Source organism: Tasmannia lanceolata, unplaced genomic scaffold (genome assembly GCF_043159265.1).
Source record: "Tasmannia lanceolata isolate RefF3 unplaced genomic scaffold, GAP_Taslan_0.1 ptg000018l, whole genome shotgun sequence".
In the NCBI taxonomy this organism is placed as follows: domain Eukaryota; kingdom Viridiplantae; phylum Streptophyta; class Magnoliopsida; order Canellales; family Winteraceae; genus Tasmannia; species Tasmannia lanceolata.
In genome coordinates, this window is record NW_027518695.1 from 129,135 (window position 1) to 150,584 (window position 21,450).

The 21,450-nt window shown below is 40.8% G+C and overlaps 2 protein-coding genes across 3 annotated transcripts; one reads left to right on the top strand and one right to left on the bottom strand.

Annotated features, from left to right (window-relative positions):
* Positions 1–1,867: 1,867 nt before the first annotated feature.
* RUG2 (Regulator of chromosome condensation (RCC1) family protein) lies at positions 1,868–8,903 on the bottom strand. The gene is made up of 4 exons (XM_077361514.1): positions 8,469–8,903; positions 6,902–7,118; positions 6,379–6,697; positions 1,868–2,522 (listed from the first exon to the last, which is right to left on the bottom strand). Exons 1-4 carry the CDS (start codon positions 8,771–8,773, stop codon positions 2,050–2,052), a joined length of 1,314 nt encoding a protein of 437 aa, XP_077217629.1. The 5' UTR covers positions 8,774–8,903; the 3' UTR covers positions 1,868–2,049.
* A 1,063-nt stretch (positions 8,904–9,966) lies between these two features.
* Positions 9,967–17,714, top strand: LOC143851999 (uncharacterized). Of its 2 annotated transcripts, none has more exons than XM_077361512.1 (4): positions 9,967–10,132; positions 11,122–11,421; positions 12,424–13,690; positions 14,363–17,714. In XM_077361512.1, the coding sequence occupies exons 2-4, from the start codon at positions 11,282–11,284 to the stop codon at positions 16,784–16,786; spliced, it is 3,831 nt and encodes a 1,276-aa protein (XP_077217627.1). In that variant the 5' UTR covers positions 9,967–10,132; positions 11,122–11,281; the 3' UTR covers positions 16,787–17,714. The 2 variants fall into 2 exon arrangements, with proteins under 2 accessions (XP_077217627.1, XP_077217628.1); XM_077361513.1 differs by having other exon boundaries at positions 10,131–10,265.
* The last annotated feature ends 3,736 nt before the right edge of the window (positions 17,715–21,450 follow it).

A 21,450-nucleotide genomic window follows, 5' to 3' on the forward strand; every position in this document is an offset into this window, starting at 1 on the left:
TCCCCACCCAGTCTAATCAACCCAGATGGAATTCAGCGATAAGTGAGTCATAGTCCATATTTAAGTTTTATAATATAGAAAAAGGATGAGTAGAGTGATTTTCACGTTATGTCTGTTGTCTAAAGGTAAAAGGATCCCCATCCTACCAACATGCTCACCAGCCCCCACCCTGCCAAAAAAAAAAAAAAAACATTATAGCATAATTTATGATAATAAATAGATTCCCTTAATTTAATTATTCCTATGTAAGGTATTTAATATCAATGGAGAGATTTACATCTGCATGACATCCCATGTTTTATTATTTATTTGATTTTAATTTTTTTTTTGTTTGGTAGGTAGTTGGGATTGAACCTACAGTCTCCCGGTTGAAAGATACAAAGCCTTGACCATTTCAGCTACATGCCCAACTCCTTTGATTTTATCGCTGTAAAATGTTTTGGAGTAGAGAAATTTGTTGGGGGTTCCACGTGAAAGCAAAGATCCCACAATGGAAAAGTAAAAAAGACGTTGATGGTTTATAAGGACTTCGGAACCCTCCTCTTAACGGCTAGTTTTTAGGGGAACACATGAGAGCATATCATTGGGTTATGATGACGACGGGGATGAATCCGAGTCAAAGAGAAGGTTCTTATCACAATTAAATTACTTTGATGCCTTATTTTTGTAGTTTTTCTTGTATTGGGACATCTTGTATGTTTGCTGCTATTCGGAATAATATCGTAACTATTAAAAAAAAAAGGAAAAACTTTTACAAACTCGGTGGTGTATGGTGATGGCAGGAAGATGGATACGTGTGTCACGGAAATAAGTGGGGCATCGAGAGCCATCCGTGAGCCGAGAGTCATGGTTCAAACAAGCAGTGAGGTTGACATCCTAGATGATGGGTATAGTTGGCGAAAGTACGGGCAAAAAGTTGTCAAAGGAAATCCAAATCCAAGGTAACCTCTTCTCAGGTTGAATTTATGTCTTTGATTTTCAAATTACAAAAATTACACCAGCGGATTTATGGGTGATGGCTATTGTAATTTTGAAGCATACGAGTTTGATGTGATGCGCAGGAGCTATTACAAATGCACAAATGCGGGAAGCAAAGTTAGGAAGCATGTGGAAAGAGCATCCAATGATCTCAGGTCAGTGAGGGGAAACACAATCACGATGTTCCAGCGGTAATGAACAACAGCAGCAGCCACGTCACTTCCTCCAGGCCAACAGAGAGTCGCATGATGCCAAGAAGATTGGTGGATGGGCCCACTTTCTCTTATGGTATGAGTCAGCAACCCTACTTGATGTTGGCAGGGTTGGAATGTTCCAACCAAAGTAGTAGTAGTAGTAGTAGTAAGCTGCCTGCCAATTCGTACATGATGGGGAAGGCAAAGGAGATGGGGTTTCTAAAAGGAGAACCCAAGGAGAAGAAGAGCCCATGTCTCTGCCACTCTCAAATGGTTCGGTTTATCATCAGATAATGAGTAGGCTGCCTCTAGGACCTCAGCTGTAAATAAAATAGGAAACTCAGAGTCTTCGAGTTTGTATATGTTAGGGAATTTACTGATACCTCTTCTTCTATACAAGGTATTTGAAATACCCTCACACCATGATTTCAGTTGCATAAAAAAAATGGTGCTAGTCTGAATCGATACTGGAACAAACTGCAATGCTCATGTGATTTGAAAAACTTGCATACTATTGAAGAATGCCCATACTCTCTCTCTCTCTCTCTCTCTCTCTCTAGAGATTTGCTGATGCCATCAAGGTCATTTAACAGGGGTATGCAACTTCTTTTCAGCATGTCTATTGATCATCTAATGGTGAGGCAGATCATCTGGCTTGATCTTGATATGGAGTAAAGACTCTGGCAATGAAGGCATTTGATCACCTTATCCCTGAGGGGATGGAATGAATTTTTTATTTTTGCTTAGAATTTAGCCCGTTACCAGCTTGGTGGTCGATGAGACTTCTTTCCTATTTTTTTTTCCAATACCATTCAAAAAAAAAAGAAAAAAAAAGAATAGTGGAGCTCTTCCAACTTTATGCTTGAGTGCTTTGCCATCATTCAGTCACAAGGAGTAGATTATGATCAAAACCTGACACCGCCTGCAAAACCTCCATGCCATTATTCAAGGAGTTCAACAGGGTTGGCTCCACTTCGTCGCACGAACTTCCTAAACCGAGCCGACCGCTTTTGCCACAACCCCATACCCATACCTCTCTCTTAGAAGTGAGAGCAATGGAATGTACTCGCCCCCCACAAACAGATACCGGCCTTTCTCCATCTAGCCCTTCAACCAACCCTGGAGAATTTTCTAGCCCCTGGCGGCCCAGCTGAGAACTACAGTTCCATCCCCAAGAAATGATGCCCGTTGTCTCTCCTGCATTCCCACAAACTGCTAGCGAATGGCCAAGACCCGATCCTAGAGACACGGGGCAGAAACTCATGTCAATGGGCAGCAATTTTTGTCCTTCCGTGGCTCTCCCCAACTGACCGTATGTGTTGTTTCCGCAACTCAAAAGGGTGCCGTCACCTGAAACCCAGAGAGAAAATGATAAGAATTTACAGCTCTTGCATGTACACACATGGAGTCAAAAGTCTATCACAGTGGTCAATCCAACAGAGGGCAAGACTTTTACATCACCACCTGGGCTCATATGGATGCTATTGATATCAAAACAGAAGATTTTGAGTTGAGATTGACCAAATCTAAGCACAACATTTAGCATCTATAAGATCCTTGTCAAAATTCTTACTACGAGAGTTGAGATAGTTACGGAAAATATCATCTCAAAGAACCACAGAGCTTTTGTCAAAGGGAGACAAATATTGGATGGGATTCTCATTGCCGATGAAGATGTAGACACAAAGGTAAGAAGCGGTGAATGTGGAATCAAAGTGAGAGTTGACATGGAAAAGGCCTACGACCACGTCGATTGGAATTTCTTAGACTTCATACATGAAAGAATGGGCTTTGGGGCCCGCTGGAAAGCATAGATCAGGGAAAGCTTGTCCACAGCATCGTTCTCCATTCCATTCAATGCATCGTCAGTAGGTTTCTTCAAGAGCTCAAGAGGTAGAAGATAAGGGTATCCAATGTCAACCTATCTTTTCATTATGGTTGCGAAGATCTCAGCCTTCTTATCTGTTTGATGAGATCAGAGATAGAGTAGAGGGCTCCTCGGTTACCTTTTGTCATGTTAGAAGATCAGCAAATGGGATTGCAGACAGGCTAGCCAGGGAAGGAGTAAATAGTCAGGAGGACCTTCAAATGTTAGATTTCTAGCCCCCATAGGAGGGTTGTCTGTCTGTTTCTTTGTTTTCTATCTTTATTTTTGTTCATTTTTCTCTTTTCTGTATTTCGGTGGACCTCCTCGGTTCTCCTTTTTTTTAATTAATGCAAAGATTCTATCATTCAAAAAAAAAATCTCAGCCTTTTTGTCTCAAAAGCGAAGAAAAAGGGTTCATTAGCGGGTTGGTACCAGGCAAATATTCAGCTCTCACTAACCATTTACAGTTTGATGATGACACGCTAATCTTCCTTCAAGAGAACTTAACTACCACAAGAAACATCAAGAGTCTTTAGATGGTTCTCAATGGCGTCAGGGCTGAGGATCAATTTTCACAAGAGCATGTTAACGAGCGTGAATGTGGAGGCCGATGAGGTAGCGGTGGACAGCTTTACTTGGGTGTAGTTATGCGAACCTGCCAATTACCTATCTCAGTTTGCCATTGGGAATTGGAAAGCCTAAAGCCCACCAATGGAACATAGTGATTGAAAGAAGAGAGAAAAAACTCGCTACATGGAAAAGACAATACCTATCGCTCGGAGGGCGGATCACGTTAATAAAGGCGGCTTTGGCAAATATGCCAGTATATATCATGCCCTTTTACAAAATCTCAGCTAAGATGGAGAAGTGAATAGAAAGACTTCAACAAGGCTTCTTATGGGAAGGAAGAGAAGCCAGGAGCAGACTAAAACATCTAATGAGCTGGGAGAAGGTCTGTAGAATGAAACCCCAAGGAGGGGTAGGTACTGGCAGAATAAAGATGAGAAATATATCACTATTGGGGAAATGGATATAGAGATACGAGGAGGAGAAAGAATATGTATGGCATTCAATAATCAGTAATAAATATGGGAGCGGGTTGGGGGACTGGAAGTGTAAGGACCTGCCTACAGGCAAAGGATCAGGAGAATAGAAGTTGATCTGCGCCTGGAGGTCGTTCTTTGATTCGTGTGCTAGACTTCAGGTGGGCGGGGGAGGGAGTTTGCTTTGGCTCGATCTCTGGCTAGGGAGACTCGACTTTGCAGTGCTTTCAATGATCTATTCCTCTTAGCAAGGAATAGAGAGACGAAAGTACATGATTATGTGAAAAAAAATAAGGAGTGGAGGATAGACTGGATTATCAAGCTAAGAAGAAGCTTGAAGGATCGAGACATAGCTAGCCTAGTCCATCTTCTCACTCTCCTTCAATAGCAGTATCATTGCATACTAGAGAGTTTGAGCCCCTGATATCTCGGGCTCCTTTTCTGTATGTTCCTTCTTTTGAAGGTTGGTGAGTGGCGATGGGGCAGAAACCAAGTTCTCAAGCATATGGCAGTCGGCGGCCCCACCTAGGGTACCGGCCTTCGCACGGATGGTGGCAAATAGGCGGATCAACACATGTAATAGGCTTAAAAGGCATCATATCACCTTGGTAAGCCGATGCAGTCTTTGCAAGGAAGCAGATGAATTCATTGATCATGTTTTATTACATTGCCCTTTCTCATTCAATCTATAGAAGGCCATCATCAGAAGCTTTGGATTCTCTTGGGTGTTCCATTGCTCCAGGAGAACTATATTATATTGGAGCAGCAGCACGTTCGGCAAGGTGGGCCATGCTTTATGGAATCTTGTCCTCTATGCTATCTCGTGGCATTTATGGCAAGAGAAACCGAAGAATCTTTGATGACAAAGAGAAATGCTTCAGCAGGATAGTTTCAGACATCAATGTTGGCTTGGTTGCTTGGGCCAAATCCGAGGATGCCCTTTCCCCATATTCCACGGTGGATGTTATACCACGGTGGATGTTATACAAAACTAGCAGACAATTATTTGGGAGAAAACAACTACACCCCCGGGCGCCCCCTCGCCACCCACCCACACGTACCACAGGTTGGTTAAAACTCAACTTCAATGGAAGTGCAAAAGGAAAATAGGGTCCATCGGGGATTGGAGGTCTGATCTGCGACTCCAGTGGTAGGAATTGGATGTCCTTCTCTGGTCCAATAGGAATATGCAAATCCAATGAGGCAGAGGCCAAAGCCCTGTTGTGGGGCTAAAGTGGTTCATGGAGCATTTATCCTATCCGTTGATAGTGGAGGGAGATTCATCCAATGTCATAGTGTGCGCGACTGACTCGGCATCTGGGCTGTAGAAACTGTCAAACATTATATTGGAAATCTGTGATTGTTGCAGGTCCATTCGCCCCCAATTCTCACACATGCTCCGATCGGCAAACGAGGAGGCGGATAAACTCGCAAAAGAGGGATTGGATAAACTGGGTATGTAAGTTTCAGTCAATAACTTTCGGTATTGATTTTCTCTGATGTAAAGGGCGGTTCAATCGGTACAAATCGGATTGTAACGGGGTTGGGATTAATGAAGTTACTGTTTCTAAAAAAAAACACCTAAGCAAAACATGCATGTGTTATTTGATGAGACACATGAAAAAGATAAGTGCATAGGAAACAGATTGATAGGATAAGACCATCTGATCATGTGATACATTTATATTATCCATGCATGGTGGATGTATATGGTACATAGCTCTTCTTCCTTTAAAAGCATGGGAACACAGTGACTATGGATTATACACTTCGTATTGAGTCTTGAATGCGGGACTTGGTTATCAGTAGCAGCTGGAAGCAGGAGAGAAACTAAGAAAGTTTTAAAAAGGTACGCATGTCTTGGTTATCAGTGGCAGCAAGAAGCAGGAGAGAAACTAAGAATGTGAAAAAAGGTTGTTTTTGACATGACACACAAGAATCTGAGATTCTAAAGCAGGAGCCACACCCTAAGAATTCAACTCTTGGAGCTGTGTTGCAGCTATGAAACCAGGTTTGGAAAGGCAGTCAGTCCCACTTGATGTGATTGCTTAGAAGTTTGGCATCATCAAAGGAAATTGGGTATTCGAAACAAATTTTTTTATTTTCAAAACAAATACTAAGGCCCTGTTTGTTTCAGATTCTGACAACAGATGGTGAAGCCCCAACCCAATTATTGGACCAAAATTAACACCAAAATCGTTAATTTTGGTCCAATAATCGGGTTGGGGCATCACCATCGGTTGTCAGAATCTGAAACGAACAGGGCCTAAATGATGTTATATCAAGAAAGACTTACAACAAAGCACTAGAGAATGATCGAGCCCACAAGCCACATCTGAAACTTCACGGCCATGAAGTTCCTGCACAAGGCACGGCTCCCAGATGATTGGCATGTTCTTTTCTTTCTCTATTTGCCCCAAGACCACATTCTCAGCAACTTCCACCATTGACCTGGAGTCTCTTGTAGTTCTGGATACGCCAGAAATTGTAATTGGTGGAGAAGATGCTTCCAAGGATTCCCCAATCTGTCCTAACCTTCCCTCTGCTGAATAACCCCACCCAAATAACTTCCCATCCCTTGTTTGTGCTAGAGCATGCCCCCACCCAAGTGATACCTATTCAGAAAGGATAGAATACCACATGTCAGACATAATTTGTATGCAATTTAGACACAGCCAATTGTCCAACGTGTCAGGAGCTTTGGCTCATTCACTGCAAGAAGCCAAACCAAATCAATTTGACTTTAATTCCAAGCTGATCGGCGAAATATTGAACATTGGTTCCTACTGCATGTCATAGACAAAGTAAGGAAAGGGCACCTTGACTATGTCTTCCCCTGCAAGTGCCTCAACCCTGGAAGGTACGATAGCTTCAGTTACTTCTTTTCCAAGACCAAGTTGTCCACGCTTGGATTTCCCCCAAACCCATAAAGAACCATCATCCCCAATGGCTGTGGAAACAACACCGGATGCAAATGCCGCTTTAACTCTTACTTTATCCAGGCCTTCTACTCTTTTCGGTTGGTTCCATGAATCTCTATCATCAATAAAATAACAGTATATGAGAGTGCACATTTATTTTCATAGGTGTATGGATAGACAATTGGATATTCCTATCTCTCCACCATGAAGTTTGCAGGGCAGTTGCATGTTGGCAGAGTTATAAACATCAGCAGTGAGTGATACTACTGTATTTTTTCTTTGTTTTAGAAGCACATCAGGAATAACCAAAGAAAAACGAATAGAGGAGGGTATCATCAGAGAAAAAAATTAAACTTGTGTAAATTCCTAGTTTTTAATCTTTCAAGAGGCCTTTTTACATCAAATTTTCTACAACCTCAGTGTGAGAATTTGTTTGTATCATCTAGAAAAAAAATGAAAAACTTGTTCATTTTTGCATTTACTTAAGTGATGGGATAATGTTTTTGAATAATCCTTGTAAATTGGATGTTTCCCCAAGAAATAAGAAACAAAACATATATCGAGTACTATTGTGTTTTCCTAAGATAAGAGATAGATAATGATGGAAGTGAAATGCCTTTTTTTTTTGTATACATTTTGTGAACTAAATTCCCATTGCTCATAACAAATGACTGTTCATATTCTAATTCTCTTGTTGAATCATTTAGGTGTGTTAACTTACGAACTTCTCCAAAAGCTTAAGCTGTTGGAGAAAGGCTTTATTTATCTTTTACACTTTAACACTCTCCGCACGTGTGGCCCACTTGGCAAACATGTGGCACATGTGGTCAACTTTGGGCCGACCATCGCATGTGGATTTTTGTTATCCGGGAGGTTTGAACTCAAGACCTTTGGCTCTGATACCATGTTAACTAACAAACTTCTCCAAAAGCTTATGCTGTTGGAGAAAAGGCGTTAAAAGCTTAGGCGTTATTTATCTTTTATACTTTAACAAGGTGAATATTCAATTTACCATCAGATGCACGTGGGAATAAATTACAATCCATTTGTCTAAGAAGAAAACTATCTGCAAATCACTTGAGTCCTCTCACTTACCTTAGAATGCCCCTCGTATGCAGATAAAAATAAACGATGGTATATTTTTCTAATAGTAAAGCACTCCCCCAATTGTAAATCTTTGTCTAAATGCACACCTCTAAATCCCTACACAACTCTCATGTAAGAAACCTTACATGCTCATATGATGAACATAGAACTAAACAAAATTTTATTTCTCTAACAAGAAAATGAACAAAACAAATCTCTCTCTCTCTCTCTCTCTCTCTCTCTCTCTCTCTCTCTCTCTCTCTCTCTCTCATGGCCTTCTCTTTAGATTTATCACCGATGACAAGAAAAAACAAGAAAAACAAAGAAGTAGTTGGAAATGGATAAAGAGATTAGTGATAATTAAGAAGAAAAAGGAAACCTAGGAGCCGAAAGTCCTCTGCCGAGCTGAAACTCTTGGTTTCTGCCCCAGGCCCACAATTCCCCTTCAAGTGTGACGGCAAGAGAGTGGTAATGGCCGGCAGCAACAGATGAAATATGAGGAGGGAGAGCAGAAATGGGGGTGGGCTCGTAGGCATCGGCTCCCGAGGGCAAGCCGAGGGCGCCATTGCTGCTGTCACCAAAGCTGAGGAGGAGGAGGACACCACCTCTACTACTACTAGTGCAGTACTCACATCCGCTCATGCTTCTGCTCAAACCACGTCTTTTCAGAAACGCCACCAGCATCTTCTCTCTCTACTAATATTCTTCCTAGACGTCCCGCCAAGGGAGCCAAGCTTAAGATTGTAAGCTGCTTCAAATGGGGTTTGGGCGAGAGAGAGGCGTGAGAGGCGAGGGTTAGGGGATCTGGTTGGGCGAGAGATAAATGGGATAAGGGCTGTCTTACAAGGGTATTTTCGTCAGTTCACAATATACTAAACTGCGTACCACCTGGTCCTCCTTTAGGTAGCCCTCTCTAAATAAAGTAAAATAAAATAGTACATACTAAACTGTGATAAATCCTTCCGCCCCGCTATTTTACATGGGAGTCATGGGACACCCAGCAGACAGAGCGGGGAGAGAGGCGGATGTACTTCACGTGAGAAGGATTGAATGGGTACATGCATCTAAAGTCTAAACAGAACCCAAGTAACAAAGGTATGTATAATCAATCTTAGAGGTGTCAATGGATCTAGAGAGTCCGATGGATCGTCCGAATCCGAACGTTAATGAACGGGATCTAAACATATGATATTTTAGATCATCAAATCTGGGATCCGAAAAATTTTGGATTGTGCATGGGCACGCCACAGATGCCCATAATCACGATCCGAAATGGTTTACAATAATACCCTTCAAATTTTATTAATGCTAACCCTTCTATGAAGGATATTTTGGTCAAAACCTCTCTTGTCACTTAATGAATCGGATGCGAATGCGATTTCACTCATTTCAGTCGTTTCATTTTCTACTTTTGCGAAGGAAAAGAGAGAGGAGTTTTGTTCTTTAAGCATCATATTCTTTGATAATAATTATACATTATATTTGGGTATGTAATTTTGATTAGTTTTATTATTTACAAGCATTATTATACGCATGGATTAAACATAGATAAGCTTTTAATTTAGTTGAAGAAAATGCATGGAGAGACACTAATAGTGGACTGCCATTCTATCTCTTTTTTTTAAAATTAATTGTTTACTTAGCTTAGTGGGACATAATAGGACACTCCGATGGACGGTCAGAATTAAAATGGATCGTGATCATGACGTGGAAAGTAGGATCCGAAGAACAATCCCACTCCGACCCGACCGATAAGGAATTTGAATGGATCGTAACTGTGACGTAGATGGATCCGACCCAAAGTAGATCCGTTGACACCCCTGATCAATCTCTTTGGTCTACAAAAATCCACCCTCGTTGCTTCTTTTTCAGATAATGAAGGGCATGCTCGTAGTTCAGCACAAAAAGGAGAGTCTATTTTACTATTTGCCAGCTGCAGTATTCAAAGCAAAGGCGCATAGAGTAGGTATACGATAGGCCCGGGCTGCTGTCTATGTTGAAACGGCTTTTGATGGAGAACCAGATGCCCTTGAGTGTTTCTGGGTAGTGCTCTCTCTCTCTCTCTGCCCTTAACTTCTTTCTTCACCTTGCTCTTATCCGTGGAACTTCAACCTTTGATTTCAGTTTTCATATTTTTTCTGGTTGAATCCATGTGGGGAAAGCGTAAGAGTAGAAGGTTTGTTTGGTTTTATGCTATATTTTCGTTTATGATGGATGTGTTTGGGTTTTTATTCTTGCTTTTAGCCTGGTTTCTTGGTGGGTTTTTTGTGTTTTGTTTTCCTTACTGGATAATCTGGGTCTTCACTAGATTTGCTTATTTGATTTCATCATCTTTATTTTATTTTATTTGGTTTCTCGCACCTTCTGCTTAGAATCTGTTCAAGGGTTTTGTTTTTAGTATGTGATCGTGGTTATAGCCTACTCATCAGAGAGCTTTGGGCCTTATTTCTTTGTGTTTGTGATTGTGGTTATATCCATTTTCTTGTGGATTATTTCTGCCTTGAAAATTCAACTTGTCTTCCCATTCTTCCTTCATTGTCTGCTAGAACCCCATCACGAAAATGTTCCTGTCCGGCAGCTGGTTTGTGGGCTTCTGAGGTTTAGTACAATATTTTTTCTCTATCCTTCTTCTTGATGTTAAAAGATTTCATGGCATGGGTTTATCTTCTTCATATGTTTTGGTTTTCATCTCTTTCATAACATCATCAGATGGGTTTTTTAATGGACTTGATGATGAATGTATGAAGGATTTGGTGGTTTCTGGACTAGATTTCTCCTACCCCGATGCTTTCTATAAAATGATCACCTTGTTTTTCTGGGGTTGGCCACATAAAATGATGTTCTAGAAACATCTAAATGCCTGTGCTTTGACTTCATTTTAATTACGTGTCTGATATAGTATCATGTGTTTTGCCGATTTCAGAGTCCGTTCCTTGATTTACATGAAATAACCTTCTAGAAGCTGGAATTGTGGGTTTTTGGCATTTTGTAGGATTGTTCTCAATTTGTGGATTTCTTTTAATTATATGCAGGCATCAAATCAGAGGGGCACATATGCTAGAAATCCTAAAAGAAAGGGCTTATTTCTCTTTGTGGGTATTTTGATGTTGTTGGTAACTGGAGTTCCAGACCCTTGGTTATGCTGGACGTTAAGTGTAACACAACACTAAAAAAGAGAGAGGCTCTCTTCAGATGTTGTCCACTGAAAATGATCCCTCATGTTCGCCACTTAAGAAAGCGGATGAAAGGGCTACTCAGAAACTTGCCTTGCAAGAGGCAAATCTGGTTAAGGAAAAGCAGCAGCAGCAGCTCCTCCCCAATTTTTCCATAAGGTATCACTCGTCTTCTCCCTTGTATGAATTCTCCTTCTATATATAGGGCTAAAACATACATCTACTCTTTTCATAGGGAATGTCTGTCGTCGATCCAAAGGTTTAACTACCCAACAACCCAAACGGCTCAAATCGGATCCCATGTTAATTACATGGGTTTAATTTAGGGAGAGACAGAAACCCTTTTCACAGTTGTTTTACCTTCCATTTCACTTCTTCCTTTTGTGGTCCTTGTCTCAATTATAAATTGGTTAATCGATGGGCTTTAATCTCCATTTTTTTCTGGCATGGGGTGCTGTTTGAACCAGATGCGAGTTTTCATTGAGTTCTTTCCTATTTTGGCTAAATCAGACAGAGCTGATGAGGGACGCTGTTTGACAATGGTTTTTGTAACTAACTTGCCTTTTGATGTGGCTTTCACCACATTTAGAGGCTCTACGACCTCTGCCTTCATTTTTTTCGTTTTTTTTTTTTTTTTGAGAAGGTAACTATTTCATTTCATCTGTAAAAAATTTACAAATTGACACACGGGACAAACTGTCCCTACACAAAAAGCAAGACTATAATCTTATGTAATCCCCGTGATATCGTTAAAAGATATTTCCGGGTATTTCGTATTGTTTCTGTTTTGTTTTGTTTCTGGGTCCACTACTAGATTCATGCTATGAGCATCTTCGAGTTATGTAAATTACATGATCTGGTAGTTAAACTTTCTATTTTGATAAATATTCGCCTATTTCAGTTTATTTACTGTAGAATCTTTGCCTAATTCCATGGTTGATGGTTTCCATGTTTGGGGCTTAACATATGATACAAGTTTGACAGAGAAACTTAGCTCCAAAGAATATAAGGCAGCTTGTAAACTTGGTATAAGATAGAAGAAATGATAGAGATTAAAAACTATTAGTGCCTGGAGTTCACATGTGATTTACTAAAATAATATGCATTGGATTTAATAATGTAAAGCTCAATCTAAAAGCAAGTTAGTATTTTGGACTGCAGAGATTATGTTTATACAGCACGGACCAAGGATATAGGAGCAAATTGGCCATTTCCTGGGCAGTTTTTACAGCTTTGCTTGAAGCATGGTGTGAAAGATATATTGCCTCCTTTCGAACCTCCTGATTCCATTAGAGCTCGGTGTTGCAAAAACAGTGTAGGATCTGATCAACTGATTGTTTATGCAGATGGTGACAAAACTTTAGAAAAATGTAATTTGTTTGAGGATGAGAATGGCAGTGTGTTTGATTCTGAACTCACTGATATCAAGTACAAATCTTGTAATTCATTTGATAAATTATTATTAGAAACTTCGGATCAAGTTCGGTCACCACCATTATCAGAAGCAAGTAATCTAACTGCTGACGAGGAGGTCAAGAAATCATGCAGATCCTTGGGTTTGACTGATGCTGATGGAGAAGGAAAGATTGTATCAACAGCACTGACGAGTCATTCTCAGATTGAAGAAGCCCCCGCTACACCAACTAATAGCATTCCTTGTTTAGTGGTGCCTGAAATCGACAGTTTCTCTGAAGCTTCAATAGATCTTCAAGCTGCGGAACCTCCTTACAGGTCTGACAAGATTGATGTTTCCTGTCAAACTGCAAATAAGAAGTGTCGTTTGGTAGTGAAATTGGGCGTTAACTCTGAATCCAGCCAGACAGAAGAGTTAGTATCGAATTCTTGCAGTGTGTTAGAACCCATGGCCTCGAAAGTTTGCCCTGTCTGCAGAACATTTTCAGCCACGTCAAACACCACTTTAAATGCTCACATTGATCAGTGCCTCGCAGTCGAGTCAACTTCAAAGAGGGCTGTGATTAAATTAACCGATCTTAAAGAGAGACCGAGGAAGAAGAGGTCAATGATGGATATCTGTGCAACTGCCCCCTGCTGCACTCTAGAAGAGCTTGAGCGGAGAAATGGTTTAAGTGGGGCCCCAGATTTGAGTTCATCAACTCCAGCTGATGAGGTACAAGTTGAAAGAAAAAGACAGTGGGTGCCTCAAGTTGATTTTATGGACGATGGCAATGAAGGTGCAGTGTACGTAGATTCGAATGGCACGAAACTCCGTATTCTATCAAAATTCAACAATTCATCAGCTCCAACGGTTGAAATGGATTGCAGACCGAGCAAGTATGTGAAAGACCGTGAGAAAGGGAGGAGCTTTTCAATGAACAAGAAAAAGTGTCTGGCATCGAAATGTTCAAAGGCTCTAAAAGTCAAGCCCCATAGCAAAAAAATATGCTCTCTCAAGCTGTGTAAAGGCGAGGTACATGCCTGATGTCTCTACCTTTGTGTTTTTCGCTTGTTGGTGTTCAAGTTTAATTTTCTAGCGACTTCGTATTGATGGATTCTTTACTCCCTCTCTTTGTTTCCATATGCACTCACATATAATAGTATCTCCTCTGGTATGATTGAACGAAGATAGGGTTGCACTAACTTGTTGATGTTGTTTTTTGAACTTGTTCTATCTTTTAAGGAGAATCCAATGAATTTAATCTTTCACTTTTTTTTTGTTTGAATGGTAATTTAAGCTTTCATTTTTCATCATGCCAGATTCCTTATGTGGAATTTTTTTTCACTCTTGTGGTGATTTTACTAGTCTTGGAAAACAGGTTACATTACAGGTTCTCAACTACTTCTGGAGCTATCAAACCATCCCAAGTTATGAATTGAGTTTCCCATTGAATTGATTGTACGATTGCTTTTTAACTATCGTTGAGAAAGCTGTGTCTATTTGTTTTCGGAAACTTTCCATAAACATGCTATTGTAGTGATGTTGCATGTATACATTTTTTTTTCTCTCTTTCTAAACTTCTTATATTCCATTAGTTTCCAATGCTTATACATATTCCATTAGTTTGCGATGCTTATTCCTTGCTAATTTAATTGCATGAGATTTAATGTTCAGTTGTATTGTCAATGAATTGTTGCTAATCAGATTCGTGGGGCACCAGATGAGGAATATCATATGAAGAATCAAGAGAAGGAAGAATCTCTATCCCAATTACTTAAGGCTCGAGACCCAATCCAAACTAGTGGGTCTAGAACTTTGAGGCAATGGGTATGCTCCAAACGAACCGGACCTTCAGAAAAGTCCAATGAAAGAGGTAGTCGTGGGGTTGCTAGAGATCTAGTGCCTATGAATCGGAACCCATCAATTGAGAGGAATCAATCAAATTTGAGCAGTCCTACAGAGAGACATCATATTATGAAACTGTTAAAATCATCAGAAAGCTCCACGAGTTCTCCGAGAAGCAAGAGACTAGGGAGTCGGTCGAACACTGTCAATGTTACAGATAATATGGAGAAGAAGTCTTCAAAACCGCCAGAGAGTCATTTTAATAAGTTGGCAGGAGGCGCTTCTACTGTCGCCAATGGATGTATACAGAAATCTGTAAGATCTTCGGGAAATTCTTTTTCTCCAAGAAGCAAGAGAGTAAAGATTCTTGCAAGTATTGGTCAGACATCTCTGAAACTGTCTGAAATTCATCCCTTCTCATTGAAAACCAAAAGAATCTCAACTGTGAGGAAGAATGCTTTATTAGTAAATCCTTATCTTTCCATGAAGGCACGCAAAAATAATGAGAACGAAAAACTTTCAGCCTTTAAAAAGTCTCGGAAGGATCGATACATTGCAAAAATGCATGGATGGATAGGGGAATCGGCCTCAGATATGCATGAAGGATGCGATAGAATTCGTGGTTCTGCTGAAGTTTTGGGACCCAGTTCTACAAGCCTAACCAAGATGCATGGGACTCATAAATCAGATCGGTCAAAGAACATTATGAGGTCTAAGAGGGTAGAGATCATCAGCGAAGTGTCTCTTGGAAGAAGCATTATGCTGGAAGCTGGACAAGATAGAGAAGTTGTGAGTTCCTCAGAAAGGAAGCAAGCTGCAACTTTGAAAGGGTTGGATTTGGCAGTTGATTGTCACAGTCCTGACCCTACAGATGTAGATTCACAAGTTGGACGCTGTCTCCAATACCTTAATAGTGATATTTTCCCATTTAACTATGATTACCAAGAATCTGATGCAGGAGTCCCTGTTGGTGTGGATGGTGGGGTTAATTTTTCTGTTGAGAAAGCTGTTGAAGACCACAATACAAGATCTAGTGAAACCCCAACTTCAGAAGACAATTTACCAGCCTATTGTTCTAATATGCCATCTGATCCATCTCAGTCTCTTGAAGGAGTAGAGCACACAAGACCCACATTTGGAATTGACGTAAGGGTTGACCCGATGACCCCAAGACCTTCTAACGATCAAGAGATTCACTATACAGATGAAATTGGTGATGACAGTACGAACCTAAGCTGTTTTCGGACAGCAGTAGAAATGGATGCTAGAGTGGAGGGAGAATCCATTTTGGATGTTCAGCACATGCAATGTCGAATTGACCCAATGCCTAATAATCAAGGACCACAAGTGTGTGCATCCAGTTTTGGAGATGTGGGATTTGAAGTTCTTCAGGATAACTCGATGGTGACCTCCAGGACTCAATTTACTCCAGATATGCGTATTCCAGTCAATGGAGACCTGTCAGGATCTCATGTTTCTGTAACCTCAGGTATCTCACTCCCACCTACAGCAAAATCTGGTTTTAAATGTCTGGAAAATGATTCATCATTTGGATCTCATGCTGTTCATGAAAAGTCGAGTCTCAGTTGTCTAGATAGTAGTGCCAAACCAGTGTATGTTACTGATATAGATCCAGGCTGTGCATTGGCATATACCGCAAGCATGGGGCGAGCCAAAAGAGTAAAGTTAGATAGAGAGAAATTGAAAGCTACAATTACACCCGCAAAGAAGGAAGCTGCAAAGATTTCAGATGATCAGCCATGTTGTTGCTTGCGAAAGGGAAGTGCATCTCTAGGTGCCGCCGTAACACATCAAGAATCACAGTCGAGGGAAAGTATTATGGGCTCAAAAATGCTATCTACTAAGAGAAAACAGAATGTGAACAGTGGACCAGAAGTCTCTACTTTTAGCACTTTCTCGAGTTCAAGTATGAATGAGATGGTCGTTCCCGTCTTAGAATCACCTACGGGTTCCATTTCCTTGAAAGAATCCTTGCATGCTCTAGGAAAACTCTCAAGTTACAGTGATTTTGATTTGGCAAGTCCCTCCTCTCAGACTCATCCTCAACCCACTTCAAATCCCATCTTAAGGTTGATGGGAAAGAACCTAATGGTATTGAACAATGATGAAGATGAAGCTGTGCGACTTGAAAGAGTTCCTATATGTGCTCCACATGACCATGCAAATGCGAAATGTCTCGGTTTTTCACCTGGCTCTGACTTGGATAAGAACAGATTTTCATTCTATCGTCAGTCTCCTGATGGTTCCATGATCTTTGGCTAGGATCAATGCAGTCTACTGTCAAATTTTAATGCTGGTTAACCAAACAGTTTCAGAAGTCACAACAATACTGAGGTGCAGCAAACACCTCTACAACAACAACCTGGAAATCATCAAGGCGTGTATGTGTCTGGGAGGTTTTGACGCGTCGTCAGCTTTGCAGCATGTATCAAAGGGTAATAGTGATGCACTGGCTCAACAGAAGAGACTGAATAAAAAAAACCCAAAAACCTGTTTCTGCCAGTCAGGGTGCCAATCCTGTGAGAAGTTATTATCGTTGACAAATCTCATGAACTTGAGGTTGATTTGAGCACAAGTGGTGCAAAGGACACTGCAGGGGTTCCAAATAAAACCAGTCATTGCTCAGGGTGCTTTTACATCCAATGATTTTTAATTCGAGTACGGCCGGCAAAAGCATTTTCGTGTTTCTCATTGGATAGCACTCTATGAAATGGAACAACCTTGTGTCCTAAAAGCAGTTTTCTGAAGTCATGCCGAGGGGCGGCAAATGCAGGCTCTGCAAGGGAAGTAAATCTGAAGCCCGGTAAATGCGGATTTCAAAATAGAGAAATTTGTAAGGGTTTTAGCCATTTTCATGAGCAAAATTCAGTTACTGGATTCAAATGAAAACTGAATGCCAGCAATTGTTGAACAAAATACTGATGGAATCAGAAACGTTTAGCTTCTAATATGCTGACTATAGGTCTCTAAGTATGCAACAAGTGAGCTAAGCATTTCGACTAGGACATGGAGCTGATGAAATGTTACTGATAGTCGGATTTTTTAGTAGAATTCTGTATCTGTTTCTATGTATTAAAATCTGTAGCAGATTCAAACAATTTTGATGTTGCCTTATGTGAAATAACAGTCTTATGTAGTTTGGTTATGATGCACACTTGAATAATTTATGAATCTGACACTCTGTTCTCAATGAGTTTTTTCTTTTGTCATAGGTAACGGTAACCACTTTCCCAATTAATACAGGTATTCCGTATTCCTGCCATGCTTGGAGACTGACTGTTAATCCACCTATTATTAAGCTATTAAATAGGTTGCCATTCTTTTCTCTTCTTTTTTTGGTAAGTGCTGGCACAACCATCCCAATCTCCGCCTATGATGTGATTGATTTGAGTTTTGGAATTCCAATTGAAATTCCTCGACTTCCTAGAGTAGGAGTGGAAACTTTGGCAGAAAAGAAAGATATATGGGTTTTTGTGGTTGATGCTGAGATTTCATATTCGAGGGGAGTGAAGATGGTGGTGAATTGCGGATTGTTTTGGGTGGTTTGGGGTTGGAATTTCAATAAGTTTGTTGTTGAGTGAAAATTGTGACTTGACTTTTGGGGAATGATGTTGGAAAATGGTCAATAAGGGTTTGATTTTCCTTATAGTGAGGTTTGGAGTTCCATTGAAGTTTATTCTAGGCCTAAAGTCTGAAAATTAGGGCATAATGTTAGGTAGGTTTTGGATGATGTTGACATTTGGGGAATTGGATTTTATTTTATTTATTTATTTCCCTTCACAAGAACATGTTTAGTGATTTCTCTCCTTTTCTCATCTTGTATGTAAGGTTTCAAATTTCAATTAAAGCTTATTGGCACTCTTGAAATGAAATTTACAGCAGAATGAAAGTAAATTTCCTTTGTTGATAGTGTTGGGATGTGGAGATTTTTTTTTTTTTTTTACAATTTCTAACGCTGGAAATGTTGGGGATTTCTTTTTCTTTGTGTATATTTGGGCTTTGAATTTCAATTGAAGTTTATTGCTTCCCTAGAACTGAAAATTAGAAGATTTCAATGAGATTGGGTATATGTGTATTGAAGAAAGTTGTTTTGTCTCTTGTGCCTTGTGAGTGAAAATTAGGGCTTTTTCTCTACAAATGATTATGAATTGTGGTGAATTTAGGGGTTTTCTACACTGTTGAGATGTTGATATATCGGTCTCAAATTTTCTTTCAAGTTGTTGAATATATAGGGTTTTGTGTGGTTGGAGTTTTATGCCTGGTGGGGATTGAAAGAGAGGTCAGAAATAAGTAAGACCTAGGGGTGAAACTAGGGTCGGGTTCAAAACAAAGTCGGGTTGGGTTGACTTCGGTTCGGGTTCGGGTTGAGTTTTCCCAACTCGGGTTGAGTCCAGGTCGGGTTCGAGTTGAGGGCTTGGGCAACCCGGCCCGAGTGAATCCGGACATTTTTTATCAATTTTTGTCTTCTTTTTTTTTGTTTGTAAGCTTAAAAACTCAAGTTGGGTCAGGTTGGACTCGGGTCGGGTTCGGGTTGGAAAAAAGGGTTCCTCAAGTCAAGTCAAGTTGAGGGGGGAAGGCCATGGGAACCTATTTTGGGACATTCGTCTCCGTCGAGACCTGAAGGATGATGAGATTGGAAGTTTTGAATCTCTCCTCAGTTTGCTATCAAGTAGGTACCTATCCTCATCCTCCCCAGACACCTGATTCACAAGGGGGTTTCTCTGTTCGTTCATTTTTCAGGCAACTAAATGGCGAAGACGGATCTAGATCTCCGCTATCCTGCATTTGGAGTCCAATCCCGCCGCCGCGGATTTCTGCCTTCGCTTGGACTACTGGCCATAGGTGCATTAATACATGTGACCGCCTCAAACGCCGGGGTTTCCGTCTTGCTAACGGGTGTGTTATGTGTCACTGCTATGAATCAATAAATCATATGTTTGTCTCATGTATGTTTGCATATCACGTCTGGATGTCCCTATTCAATGCTTTTGGGGTCGACTGGGTGCTTCAAGACAATATTTCCAATATTTTATTATATTCGAATGGAGCCTTCAGTGGTTGTATGCGTGAATCTTTGTGGAAGGCGTTACCTTTTGCTGTCACTTGGCACTTATGGGCTGAGCGTAATCGTCGAATTTTTCAGAATAAATGCAAATCTTGGCAGCACATTGCTCTAGACATCCGCATCTCCATTATTTCATGGTCTTGTGCCAAATCTGGTGTCCCATACCCAACAGGAGTAATCCTAATTGGGGCACGGTAATTTCTGAAAGGAGATCCGTGAATTGTATTATGCCGAAGTGGGAACCTCCTCCCGAGGGATGGTTTAAACTTAACTTTGACGGGAGCTCACTTGGGAATCCGAGAAGAGCAGGAATTGGGGGCCTCACCTGGGATGCCAGTGGGAATACTATTATGTCTTTTTCTGGGACGGCTGGAATTTGTGACGCTAATGAAGCTGAGGCCAGGGCTCTGTTATTCGGTTTGAAATGGTATGTTAACAATAACTTAGGTCCTATTATAGTAGAGGGGGATTCCACTAATGCAATTGCATGGGCTTCTTGTCGTTCAGCCGGCCCCTGGAATCTGCAGAGCATTCTTGACGAGACTCGAGATCTGATTAGGGTGATTAATCCCCAGTTGGTTCACAGGCGGAGAACTGCCAATGACATGGCAGATGTTTTGGCCAAGGAGGGTGTTGATATCCCAGTCACTGGATCATTTCTTCCAACGTTTGTATCTTTATTCTTATCAATAAAATTCCGTTGTCTTTCAAAAAAAAAAAAATCGGGTCAAGTTGAACCTTGTCGGGTGAGAGAGAGAGAGAGAGACTGCCTCCCTCTCTCGCTTGAGGGAGAAACCAGTCCTCAAGAGAGACGAGCGAGAGGGAGAAACAGCCTCCCTCTCTAGGGCTTCGGAGGGAGCTTTTTTTTGTCGCCTTTTTTTTTCGCCCAAGAGAGTTCGGTTTTTCCGGAAGGGCAATGATCGGACGTTTCCTTTAATTGATGACCTTTTTTATCCAGTCTGAGGGTCCTTGGGCATATGCCAGAATCTTCGGCTCTCACACATTAATCAAACCTGTATTTTTCTTGCCTTCTTTCCATTCTCCACCCCAATTTTTAACCGCATTCAGAGTAACAAGCTCACAAAGTACACAGAGAAAAAGTGCATCGCATTCTCTTAGCATTACCCGAAAATAATTCCATCCACACTCCTAAACATGACCATCTCTTTCAATAAACCCATGTCTCCGTAAAGTCCTAAATCTCTATCAACACAAGTCAGCAACTTACTAATTCACTTGGTCCCCGTTTGTTAATTTTGAGTCCAATAATCACAATCGGTTCTCAAAATCCAAAGGCCCGGTTCATTTTAGATTTTGGCAACCGATTGCAATTTCAAATCCGATGATTGGACTCATAATTATAAGTTGAGTCCAACAATCGGATTTGGATTCACAATCTAACACGAACAGGGTCTTAACAAGACTGCCCACTCTGTTAACACTGAAAGAAATGGAAGAAGATGATCAGTCTGATTGTAATTGTTAGACTAGTTATCTTGATCATCTTCTTGTGAAGTCCAAGATCCAAAAATTAATCTTCATCTTTGATATCCTAGTCATTAAAATGACAATGAAATGAAGGTTCACCAAGGGACATCCCCTTTGCAAAGCCCAGAAGATGCAATTCTTTGTTTGAATTCATCCGTACAAACACACCAACACGACACACCTACTCGAGTCATCTGAAATAATACAAGGGGGGAAAGTCAGAGGAAGAAGCATGAAGTTGGGGAGAGCAGGATGAAGTGGCTAGAAAGCACAAGTTATGTTGAATGAATGGTTTGCATCCATTGCATAAAAACCTAATCATTTTACAAATTCAAGGTGCTCCCCACAACGAACCAGAATTGTGGTTAATAAA